General features: G+C 31.9%; 1 protein-coding gene across 15 annotated transcripts in view; it reads left to right on the top strand.

The window, feature by feature from the left end:
• LOC106457435 (caspase activity and apoptosis inhibitor 1-like) overlaps window positions 1–13,027 on the top strand; it is a 39,669-nt gene extending 26,642 nt beyond the window's left edge. For all 15 annotated transcript variants that reach the window (XM_013916848.2, XM_013916849.2, XM_022383364.1 and 12 more), the window contains 3 exons: window positions 3,140–3,212; window positions 7,884–8,070; window positions 11,443–13,027. In XM_013916848.2, coding sequence (XP_013772302.1) covers window positions 3,140–3,212; window positions 7,884–8,070; window positions 11,443–12,357 — 1,175 coding nt within the window. In that variant the 3' untranslated portion in view covers window positions 12,358–13,027. The remainder of the gene's footprint in view (window positions 1–3,139; window positions 3,213–7,883; window positions 8,071–11,442) is intronic.
• The last annotated feature ends 624 nt before the right edge of the window (window positions 13,028–13,651 follow it).

Genomic DNA, 13,651 nt, shown 5'->3' with positions numbered 1-13,651 from the left:
AAAACTATAACAAGCACAAAATGGTTATAACTCGCGTTATACTATTGAATTACCTTACCCACGAGCTACTCCGAGCTCCTAGCATGCATGCTTCGAGAAATATTTTTATTATATTATTATTATTTATTTTACTTAATCTAACCTTGACTAAGCTAAAGATATCCCTATTTTTACATTTTAGTTACTCTTATAATAATAAATAAAAAATAATCATGAAAAACAAGAAATAAAGTACTTACCCGAGTATTCTTTCATTTTGCTGTCAACTGTCGATGACACTTAACCCTACACTTCTGGCTTTCTATTTATGCAACTAGAGCCATTACAAATTCATCCAAACTTGCCATTTTGATCCCCATGGGAATCAAAGTTGTATTACAAGTGAAATTGATGATTATCTACTCAGAAAACAATGTAATATAACATGTCATTTGAAAGATGAAAACCTTAGCTTTATATTGGTTATAGGTAATATATAATTAAACATAAGAGATATCTATTAATAAATCTTGAAAGAGAGAGTGTGGCAGGTGGGGGTCTGATTTTCTGTTTGATAGCTCTGTAACCAAACAAAATGGAAGGCTATAAAAATTATGGTTTTTCTGGTCAATGATGATTTTATATTGAGTAATTTAAGTTTAATTTCATAGTTACTGGAGAGGTGTGGATAAAATAGAGAAGAGAAGATACATAGAGAAAATGTGTTACACTATGAGAAATTCAGGATTTTGTAAAATATTGCCTTATAGAATCAAGGACTTGTATACTATTAAAATAAGGATTATTAGCTATTATTTTATGCTATACTAATTGATATAATGTAAATAAAATGTAGTTTAATAAAAATTTGAATGTAAGACACAAAAACCTTGTGTCATGTGCAGTAAAGGATACCCGTGTCAATAGTGTTAAATACAATTTATTTGGTGCACTACTACCATTAGTATAAAAAAGTAGGGTTAAATGTCATAGGCAGTTGACAGCTAATAAAAAAAAAGACCCAGGTAAGAATTTTTTCTTATTTTTCATGTGTATTCTTTATTTCTTATTATACAAGTAACTAAAATGTAAAAATAGGAAATGCTTTAGGTTAGATTAGGTAAAATTAATAATAATAACAATTTTTCACAAGACACGCACCCAAACAAGTTGGAGTAGCATGTGGGTAATGTAATTTTATAACATAACATGAGCCGCATGTTTCCCAACTGATTTACAACTTATATTTTTAATGGTACGAATAACACTAGTAGTTAGACATGGTTCAAAGGCAATAAAACAATAAAATTTAAGCATAAATTGATGTATACTGTTAAGAATTTAAAGCTATTTAGGATAAACAAACATAGTTTCATGTTACCATTTGAAGTCATTTTAGGAATGAAAAAAAAAAGGATGACTTAGATATTTTTTTTTGGTGATTATGAAGTCAGTCAAATTGATCAACTTTGTGTAGTGTACTGAAAATAATAACGATGAAAGTTTTATGGGAAAACATACTTGAAATATACTTAGGAGGTTTTAGACATTACGCAAATGACATTTGAGAGTTTTGAGATGAAGAAAAGTATTTATAATCTCAACATGAAAATCATTTTGCACTCAAACTTAGTATATTCATGGACAAATCTTTAGTAAAAATACTGATTTTGTGTACAAACGACTTGCAATGTTTACTAAATTTTGTGAAGATACATATACTGTGTTAAAAGTTACAATATTTAAAGTATATATAACTAAAAACATTCATGTGATTGATCCTTTGGACCAAGTCTGTATTGAGAGAATTCGTAACTGGCTCAGTGCTAAATGTGCAGTGCATGTACTGTACATATGTACTCTTAGTCTAGTTTACTAGACTGTTGGCACTGACCGGGTGGATTCCACATGTCATGAACAGCCTACTACAAAGTGTATATGTATGAGATATATGCAGGACAAAGTGTTAAAATACTGTATGTGCCGTTTGATGGGAATTTCTGAAAAATTAACATCAGCTTTGGCTTTGATATATCAAACTGAAATGTTACGGCACTTCCACTTTGTTGATTCACACGGTATGGTAAGCAAAGAATAAAGTGATTCATAACTGGGGTTGTTTTGATTGGCAGCTTGCGATACAAACCTGAATATTTTGTCTCCTACAGTACAGCAGTATAACATTATTTAAAACAAATATATAGACCAAACAATTTAACACCCAGTAATGTATAGGATTTTGTTTCACCCATAGTTAAAACTAATATACAGTGTACTGGCAAGTCAAATTATACGGAATGCATTCACCAGTATTCTGAGAAGTTTTTAAGTTACAGTTAGAAACATAAAGAAAATCCAATAGTATGAATGATAGTAAACAGAGTGACAAGTTAAAGTTGAGTTTAAATGTATGTTTTGTATTTTATTCCTAATAAAGGTAATAAAGGATATTTTTACGTCCACATGTACATAATTCTGAAACATTTTGTAAATCATATTTGTTAAGAGTCATTTCGTACTGCCTGGTCTATCAATCAAACAGTTGGAATGATGGATGTTAAGATATTAACCATAATGAATGCTTGCAAAAATATTTAACAGGTTTAAAAATAGCTCTTTTTACATAACCTACATTAGAAAAGTGAACACATACTGGAAATTTAATGACAAATTTAGTTTGGTTAAAAAAAATTAATAAAAATCATCAAACACACCACAGTTGTGAAAAAGACTACGTCATTGTCACCTGACTATTAAAAGGAAAAAACTGAAAAATGAAGATTAGTATTAGTGCTTGATATGGAAAATACAGAATAAATTTTATGTAACTTTAGATTCTAGCATCATCTTTGTCCTGAAAGCTGACTTCTTTTCTTCTTCTTACTTTTATTGAGTTACTGCATGTGCTTGTCTTTTGGCTTGTTGTCTTTTGTTGAAAATGGTTTTTTTAACCTTTCTAACTCCTTGTTTATTTTGGTGCATATTTAAATGACATTCATTTCTTTGCTATGCATACTCAATTAAAATTATTGTTTTTTATGTTATTGGTAGTGAATCCTTCCTTTACTTCTAACCAGTGTGTAAAAGATTTGAATATCATTTATAGGTACCTAATTCTTGTCTGCATTAATATATTTTTAAATATTTTTTGTTACATGAGAATTTGCATCAAAGAATAAATTTGTTGGAGAAGTACAGGCAGCTGATTCTACAAGCGATGGACCCATTTTAAGGTATTGTAAAAAACAATTCATTAGATGCAAGTCAGTATTGTTTAAGTATACAATAACATACCATTGTAGGTATAGCTTTATATATTATTTAATTTAATGTAAAAGGTTATTATAAAGAAAACCTAGTGTCAGAGTCACATTCAAAATCTAAAGTTTTACTCAGGAAACTCTGAACAGTGTTTCAGAACTGTGTTAAATTGCATACCCAAATCACTTTTTTTTTGCAGACCATTATTACTTTTATTTCAACAATACAAGATTAGTGTGCCTGGTTGAAATTATTTTCCATGAGATAAGTACTTTCAAAGATGTTTAATCATTTTGATTATGAAGTTTGTTTTTCTATAGTTGCCCTAAAATTACCAGTTATATCTTTTTAAAGATTTTGTTACACATTTCACAAGAAGCAAACTTGTAGATGTGTATCAAAGCAAACATGACAGCATAAAATCATTTGTATCATGCAAGTGGTCTAAAACACATATTAATCAAATTCTGAATGTAATGTAAAAACTAAACAAATCAATTTTTTTTTCTTGTCAAAGAAGCATATGAGTAAACTAAAAGTCCTTAGAGTTCGCTATCTTATTTTGGCTGCTGACACAAAGCAAATTTAAAGATGATACCCAGTCAGTAAATTCAGAAAATTGTTTACTTTGTACTTTGCATGATGAACTTGTTATGTAAAATAAGCATAAAGACATTGTAGCTGAGATAAAAAGAATGATGGAACTGGGAATAAACAAGCACTACATACCTAAAGCAGTTCTCTGTATTACTTCCTATCAGAGAGCTGGAATTAAATAAAAGATATGGAAAACTAGAGGAGGGGTCAAGTAGCAAAGGAAAATACTTAGATAAATATCTAAATCATAATGATAAATCTTTTAAACAAAATTCTAAAACGTAGTGTAGAATAGTTTAGTTATACTTGACTACCTGAAAATAGTAGAAAATTTTTAATTTATATGTGGCCTTAGAGCATTTTGAGACATTTACCAGTTAGTTCAGGATTAAAGTTCACTTATAGAAAGATCCTCAGCTAGAATATTGACTAGGATGATATTCATGTTGGGAAGTTGAAAAGTAGATACTTCACAATCTGATGAAATGATATTAATGTTCAGTTATCTTGTTTTGTTTTTTATAATTTAAAATATATTAATCTAAAGATATTTACACAACAGAAAGCTTTTGTTATGTGCATTTGTTAATTTTAGAGAATGTTAACAACTAAATAGTTAAATACTAGTATCAGTTAGCACTAGAATGTTGTACTTGGCTGTATATGTTCCTAACTGGGGGAACCTCTGGCTACTAAGGATTAAATAATGTGTAGAAAAACCAGTTATTCTAATTTCTGATATGATAAATTATCCCCGCTCACGTAAATAACTATTCTCGTTCAGTGCTGCCCTCTATATGAAAAACATTTTTCTGCATATCACAAGCTTTAAGCTCCCATGTGTTTTAACAATTGATTGATTCAAATGCAAATCATCATGTGACAACCCTCCACCAATATTAGTGCGACATTATCCTGATGCACGTGACTTCATTTTTTCGATTCTAACAAACTATCACTTCTCGTTTGGCAGTACTTTTTTGAAATTATTAAGTTTTTTGTTAGTAGTTTTTTCTTCCGATAAAGATTTTGTTATCAATTTTACTTTCACAGTTCACTTTTAAGATAACTTTTTCTGCCAATTTTTAAAATTTGTTTTCCATTCACAACTTGTGTTTGATTTTCAATTTACACAATGAATTCAAAAGTTCATGTTACTACTTCGGATGTCATGCCTTCTACTAACACAATCACACAAGCTACAGTTGTGAGTGACTCAGCTTTGGATTTATCGGCTATCATCTGCTGTGAGATCAATTGTTATATGAGTCAACCTGCTTCACCTGATCTTGCCCCCATTCCTCCTGAACATGCTGAACACTGTTCGGGTCGACAATGATTTTGACAGCCTTTTACTGCCACCTGATTTTGCCCCTACTGTGGAGTCAGGTAGGCCTAATATGGCTTTTGTAGACATAATTTCTCAGGTATGTTTTAATTTATCCTTTTCCCATATTTCGTATTATCCCCATTCTTCTTTGTCACATGATACCTCATCCTCTCAGTGTTTCGTTTTCCCCCTTCCCTGGATATTAGGGTTCATGCCGAGCATTTTGTTTCTCAGATAGTTGAGGGTGCCAGCACACTACCCTTTCACCTTTGGTGGATCATTTGTCACATTCTGAGCCTTCATCTGTTCCTCCCTCCAGGGGTTCCTCAGCTCGTTGTTTTATTCAATACAGATGGACATGTCACCAACAGTACCGGTGACTACCTGCTGGGTTCTGGTCCAGTGGGGGCTCACTGGGGTGGTGGACTATGGAGGCATCCTTCTGAATGTGATAATAATAATAATAAAATAAACGTATACATTCAAAATAATTCAAACCATCCAGTTGCAAGTAGGGTGGTGGTGTTCAGCTGGTGTAGATGACGAGACGTCCTCCACTATGTAACATTGGAGTGAGCTGTTAAAATCGCAGTTCACTGCTCTGATTGGGATCCCACATTTCATCCCCCTCATAGATGTCAGTTCCCAGTGGTTGGGTTTTGGATTTAGAGCTGAATCAATCAACCTAAGTCCTCACACATGTGTTACACATGGCTATATTTCCTCACTCAATTATACTCTTGTTCCTCCATCAGTGTTGTGGGTCATGATGGAAGCACTTGATGATTCATATGGTTCTTCTTCTGATGCTATTCCTCGATGATCTTATTGTACTGAGAATGTTCTTGTGCTATTGGTGGTTCCTGTCTGTGGGTTTTACATGAGATGGATTACATTAAAAAAACAATCTTTATGATACTGGATGTTGGGTTCCTGGATCGTCAATCAATTTATCACATTATTATCATGTGTCCTGTTCATAAATCAGGGAGTACGAGATCCCCTCCAATCTGATGAACTTAAGGTGAAGACAGTTTGATCTTCTTTCCTACTCCCACAAGATGACTGGGTTTTGGATTGTAGGTGACTTTCTGTGTATGGTCTGTCATGCCCTAGCCACTCTACACCTGGAGGCACATCCTTTTACTCACACCCACATTGATGTACACTAGGGGATTGAGATTTCAATATAGTGTAGGTCGGATTCCTATCCATCGATTGTTCTCTCCCTTTTGGATGTGCTCCTCCCAATTTCCGTCCATATCTGCGACATCTCTTTTCTACATTGGGTGAAGAGTATACCTGGTACAGAAGTGGTGCAGTCTCCCATGTATAGTACTCTACTGTGAGGATCTACTCTTTTAGGGTGTCCTTTGGATGCTTCTTTATTTCCCTCGCACCAGTCTCTCTACCTATTTAGTGTGGGATTCTTGCTATGTTTGTGAGTGGGAGTAGTGTACTGTATCGGAAGTTATAATTTTCCTACACTAGAAATGTTATTCAGATAGGTATCCACCTCCCCTTACACTTCCCAACCTACTTCCCCACTCAAAACCGGTGCTTCCATTTTCTGCCAAAGTTTGAAGTGATAGTTCGGTAGAATTGAATAGATGGAGTCACATGTGTCAGGAGAGTGTGTCACACTCTTATTGGTGGAGGGTTGTCACATGATGATTTGCATGTGAGATGCATTTGAATCAATCGATTGTAAGACACGTGGGAGCTTAAAGCTTTGTGGCATGCAGAAACATGCAGGGCAGCAATGAACAAGAATAGCTATTTATGTGAGATGAGGTAAGTACCTATCAGAAATACGTTTTCAGTATAGGAAAATTATAACTTTCAACTAATAACCTGTATTGGAATACAGTAATATGAGAAAAGTTACTGAAAAGACCATTTGAAAGTAATTAACTTTACTGTTTCATAAAAAGATTGCTGATTCTTGTGTGTAATTTTAGTCTTTTGTTACTGATAAGGGGGTGTTGATGGTGTAACCTAAAACTGGTTTATTCTAGAGGATTATGTAGGTCAAACCAAAAGGGAAATTAACCCTTTTATCTTACAAAAAATTGAGAAGAAAAATTATAAAGGAATTCTTTACATTGTAACTTGTTGTTATTGTAGAGAAATCTATTGGTAGGAGAATTGTTTGCTTGTCTACTGAACAGAGTAAAATATCAAGGAATTCCCCAAACCTGATGTACTGTTATTATAGAGTAGGATATAGAGTACTGAGAAAAAGCTTTCCAACACTGTTCACAGGAATAAATCCACCGAGGTATAATGGTACTTTACCTGATCCAGTGGTGTAGGCCAAAATGAAAGAGAATATTTTTTCAGACTAAATATTTGTTTAGAAGGAAATTTTCACAAAAATCTTCTACCTAACCTCTTTTCGTTTTTATAATATTTTGAATTAACTAGTATAAAAGTCTCTGACTAGTATAAGGATTTCTAAACTTGCACAGCTAATAACCCACTTGGCAATTTTCTAGAACTTATGCTTAGTTGAGGGAATGGGGGGGGGGGGGTTACCAAAGTTTGGTAGTGCTATTATGTGTTTTTTAACATTTTAAGATCATTATTTTATAAATTTAACTTAGTTTTTTTTATATATATAAAAGAGTACATCCTACATAAGATAATCCAGCAGTTTGCAAACTGGGTTGCAAAGCAAGACAAAATTAATATTTTTGTCCTGTTTTATTATTAGTAAGACAGGTTTACAGGGGCCATCAGACAATGAAAATGAAGTTGGTATTATTGTAAATGGAGAAGTGGTTGATATGTGTGTGGACCAAGAGGAAGTTGACAACTTAATCTTTGGAGAAAGAAATAAGAAGACAAAATCATCCCCTGAAAAAAAAAGTTGTGTTAATCAGTATCGAAAGATGAAAGTGGTATGTTTTTAATAGTTGTACTATTTTTACTCACAGAAACGTAAGTAACAGGCTCTTCCCTCCAATATGTTTCAGGGTGTCTTTTTTTTCGTTTTAAAATTGTCACTACAGCAAGTGTTTCAGATTGTCTCCCATTTTAAGTTGTCACTCCAAAAAATGTTTCATGTTATCTCTTTACTTCAAAATCTATCACTCCAGCATATTTCAGGTTTTCTATTTTCCTTGTAAAATTGTCACTCCATTAAACATTTCAGGTTTTCTGTAAAGTCCTTTTCTCCTACATGTACTTGTTCACTTGATGAACAAAAGACATTCTAATAATATTACTTTTAACCCCATGTGTACAAGTGTGAATGTCACAATGTTTTACTGGTTACATTCAAAATTTAATTAATTTTACTATAAAGCTATCTAGTTTCATAACCTCAAGTCATCTTGATTTACAGAGATATAAACCAGAAAGTCAAAGTTTAATTAATTTTACTATAAATCTATCTAGTTTCATAACCTCAAGTCATCTTGATTTACAGAGATATAAACCAGAAAGTCAAACCATCATGCCATGCCCTTCTATCATATACTGTCTTTGAAAAAATGTCATCAATTCTCCATGATGTTTTCTATTATATTATCTAAAACTTATAGAAATGAAATATTTTAATTTACTAACTTATGTATAACACTAGCTCATTGTCATGAGAGCTTTTGAATAATTAGGCCTACAGATTAAAAGTTGCTATCATTGAGTTTATCTTGAACATTTCAACACACTTATAGCCTAGTTGGTAAGACAGTTAAGCTATAATAGTTATAGGATGTAGTATGCTTTGTGTGTATTATTATTCTGTATTTTAAGTTGAATATTTTATATAATTAAATAATTTGATAAAGTACTAACAACAACTGTACCAAAAATTATGGTTAAATTTTACCATGACTTGAGTACAAAAAAATACAAGATCCCTAAGAAAGTACTAAATTTCTTGTCTTTTGTTTTTATTTTTGTATTTATTGATATAGAAATAGCTAAAGTTTTAAAAGCAGAAAGTTAGGGTAGTTAAGAAAACATAAATTAAAAAGAAAATTAAATGATAAGTATTTCTCAGTGAGGTATGCTCACAAGCTGCATGTGTGTTATTTTGTTTACCATAACTTGACATATGCATTAAGTGGATGATATCATGTTTTGTTGTACAAGTTTAGTAGTTGGACACACTTAGGATAAATAATTATAATTTTCTGCTACATCTGCACTCATTCTAGAAGGTAAAAAAAAAAAGGGTCATTTAGATTTATTTTATTTTGGTTGTTGTTTTTATTGTGATGGTTACGAGGTCGGTCAAATGGACTGAGCCTGTATAGTGTTAGGGTAGAGAAACTAACTGAAAGAAAAATTTTAATATTCATTTAGAAAGTTCTGGAGGTTATGTAGATGAAATATGAAAACTGTGAGATGAAGAAAGTATTATTATTAACATGAAAAATCATTTTATACTCAGACTAGTCAGAGTTTGAGCCATACTGACTAAAGTAAATTCAGGGATAGATCTTTAGTAGAATTTTGAATTTTGGTATACAACACACTTGTAATGTTTACTAGAAGCTTACCAAATTTTGTGAAGATATTTTAAGTGAATATGGTATTATAGAATTTATAGTAAACATATATCTCCAATAAGGGCTCTGTCCAGTGGACCAACCCAGTACATTTAGAATTAAATGACTGTGTTTGTAACTGTTATTTAGATTTTTTTTTTCTAGAAACAATTTATTACCTTAGCTATAATGAATTTTTAATGTTCTTATATTACTTGCATATACAGATACTAACACAGTTGTGGTAAGGAATAGTTAAGCATAATATCATTTTTATAAAAGTCTCCTTTGAATTTGACTTGCACTTTTTTATCATTAACTAAACATGTGCAGCATGAGTGGATAGCTTGGATGTTGGATACATGATCTTTTTTTTGTTTCTTAAAAAAAAAGTGTACCTGTATTTCCTCCTTTTTTTATCTTATTTTGTTTCTATGTTGTTCATCTATTTTTAATCTATATACATATAACATTGTAGACAGTGCTGACGTATTTTGTTTTTGCCATTAATTATCTTCAGCATGTTTAGTTTCCTTATTCTCATTATTGTTTACTGTTGAGAAGTAAAATTGCAAACCTTGTCTGTTCGATGACATGTGAACTAGGTATAATTTCCTATAAGCAACATGAATGTCTTATCTGAAGTTCTCCATCCTATACCTGAGCTACCCACATGAAATCCTTACATGTATATGTTGAAAGTGTTCCTTCATTTCAGATGTTTAAGTTGACTGGAGTGACTGGCCTAGGGCCCAGCAATGATTACTATCAAATTGCTTATTTCTGTCATCTAGTCTTCATCCTAGTGGTCTAATAAAAACTTTAACCCTTTGAGCGTGTAATTAAATCTTGGGTGGGTTCTTGAAAAGTGTCAATTATACACTAACAAGTTAAATTTGAATTTGACCTTTGTTGGTATGTTTTGAATATCCAAGTCCACTAGTTGCTCTTTTGCTCAGTGATGTACAGTATGCACACACATAACTTAGGGTGGAAATTTAAGGATGTGTGAGTACCTCGATTGTTGGACTATGAGGAAAATTTTTTGTGGCACCGTGTGGTAAGTTCACTTGTTGCACCAAATGACTGTAAATGTCAAGTCGGACATTATAGCATCCAAAGGGTTAATAAATGATGGTCATTGATGTTGTCATGGGTTGAATATGATTCATGATGGTGATGAGAATATATTATTTGTAAATTAACATTTTAAATGTAACACTTGAAACTCAAAATAAAATATATGCTATTAATAACTTACCCTTTTCTCTAAATTACATACATTTGTAAAAAATTTAATCTGAAATACGTAAAGAATAGATTTGGGTAAGACCACTTGACATAAAACTTGGGTGGTCTATAAATGCATTTGAAATTGTCTAAAAAAATAGAGGAGGCAGAGTGAGAGAAGTGAAAGTTTTAAATTTTTGGCAAAAACAATTATATAAGGTTACAGTAGAGATGAAAAAATACCTATTCTTTTTGCTAGTAAAATGTTAAAACTTTTGTTCTTAGTACAACTTTTAAATATCTTTTCAAATAAGACTTCAGTATTAACATCGATTTAATAATATACTCCAATATTGATTAAACAACCTTATTAACTTTGACTTAATGTATGTAACAAAGTGCATTCTTGTTAGAAATTGGTATTAAAGCTATTAGAATAAAATGTTGGAAAATATTGATATGTGTTCCTATGAATGTCAGTGTGAGTTTTGATTATTAGTTTCCAAATTTTATTACCTAACTTACATAAATTGCATCTATTTTCAGCCAGGTAAAGGGAAACAACTTAAAGAAACTAATGATGCTGCCAAATGTACATCAGGTATCAGTAGTACTGCTGTCTCAACAACTCAGATTGAAGAACATGATCCTGCTGCTCTCTCAACAGCTGATAATCCAGGCTGGTTGAGTGTTTTCACTAAAACTCAGATGGAGATCTTAGAACTAGAAATGCGGGCTCGTGCCATCAAAGCGCTCATGCGAGCTCAAGGACTTGAACAGGAAGAGGAGGAGCATCGAAATGAAGAAGTAAATCTGGATGTTCCTTTAGACATGAAGGGAATCAAAAACAAGAAAAGACATAAAAGAAAACATATTTCTTCTGATTCAAAGAAGAAATTTCCAAATATTACCTGCCAAACAACTGAAACTAGTGTACCAGCAAATAAAGAAGAAAACAAAGTTGAGGATGATAATATTCCTAACGAAAATGAAATTTTTGGCTCAAGTAAAGCAAATTCTAAATCAAAAGAAAGAAACAAACAGACACAGTGTAATGATTATAGTAACAGCTGTGAAGTGAAGGAACAGTGTTTGGTTAACACAGAACAAAATATGAGATCTGATAAACCAGATTCTTTTGAATCAGATCACCTTGTCATAACTCAGTCAGAAAATACAACCAGTAAATTTTTTTCTCATAAGACCTCTTCCTCCTTGTGCAAAAAGGAAGAAAAAATTAGTATAAAACACACTTCTGAGGGTAAAAATTCAAGTGAAGAATTCGAGAAAAATAAAGTGTTTGAGAACCCACATGAAAAAAGTAATCTTGAAGTAAGAGATGAAAAAGAATTTGATATTCAGAAGTTGCAAAAAGAGAGAAATGTTGATCATTCGATTACAAGCGATGGAATACATCATAAAGAAGGTGTATCATATGAAGACAGTGGGGAAAATATTTAAAAGTTGTTAAACCACTAATCTTGAATATTTAGATAATCAAGTACATGCATTAAAAACAAACATGTACTAACTGACACCAAAGTTTGTAGCCAAGTGAGAAAAATTATTGAATGTAAAGAAACTGATGATATTAAAAAAATTAGATAAAAATAGTCCTAATGCAATAACTGAAAAAAATTGGAGTACCTACAACAAATTTGAAAAATAATGATAAATAGTGGAGAAAGAGGACAAGACAAAAAATAATAATTGCACTGGAATAATAAAAATACCGTAGAAAAATAAAACGAGCAAAAATTATTTCAGGTTCATAGTATTCAAAGATTAAAAACTTTCAAGGTGTGTAAAAAAAACAAACATAATGAGTTACAGATTATTAATGGTAAGAAGTGGGAGTGACTGTGTAACTTTCTATTACGTGTAGCTCAGAAAAACGATTATGCTTAAGTCTATCTTTTAGCCTTGTGTTGAGAAAACCATAAATACTACTTAATATCTGTTTCACGTTTAGCAAGTAACCTGTATTTAAGTGTACCCAGGAAATGTATAAAAGAATATGGTAATTGTGAATGAAACAAGTTAAAGTGCTGCCATCTCGTAACACGTGTATGAACCTTAAGTTCAACATTATTACTAGATGTTGAAATAAAACGTATCTCATGAGATTTGATATTGCGTTTAATTTTCTTTAATGTCTTTTATCGAATTGTTTAATTTGTTTTCTCGCTCACTTATGATACATTGTGTTATAAAGACAAATGACACATCATGGCCGTTTGGCTAGTTCTGTCCGCATTTCAAATATTACCGAGAACTATTAATTAAACCTATGATGAAACGTGTATATTTATAATCGCATTTTTCCCCATTCAGTACTTAATTTTGTACATTATGTAATTCAAGTAGTAACTCTAACACTGTGCCTGCGTTTAATTGAGAAACATATTTCGTGTGTGAATCTCAATTTCGGGGTTTTTATTTATGAACCAACTGTGGAGCAGTAAAGGAAGAATACTGCACTGAATTAACGTTCAGCCAGAGTGAAATGTAAATCGGTAATTTAATTACATTAACAAAAGTGGTTCTCCCGACTTCATCCGAAATACTCATGGCTGTAGTTTGGTCGTCAAGTCACCATTATTTAAAGACCAAAGTAATCACGTTAACTACATTACATTACAATGAAGAAAGGGAGCTAATCATCTATGATCATACCCATATTGATTTTAGGCTATGGCATACAGTTCTACACTGAGTGGTCACAAGTAAATAGACACCTAATTTTTCGTCATTT

This window comes from Limulus polyphemus, unplaced genomic scaffold (assembly GCF_000517525.1).
Source record: "Limulus polyphemus unplaced genomic scaffold, Limulus_polyphemus-2.1.2 Scaffold330, whole genome shotgun sequence".
Classification (NCBI taxonomy): Eukaryota; Metazoa; Arthropoda; class Merostomata; order Xiphosura; family Limulidae; genus Limulus; species Limulus polyphemus.
Note: the sequence above shows the minus strand (reverse complement) of the source record. Positions and strands in the feature narration are given on the sequence as shown.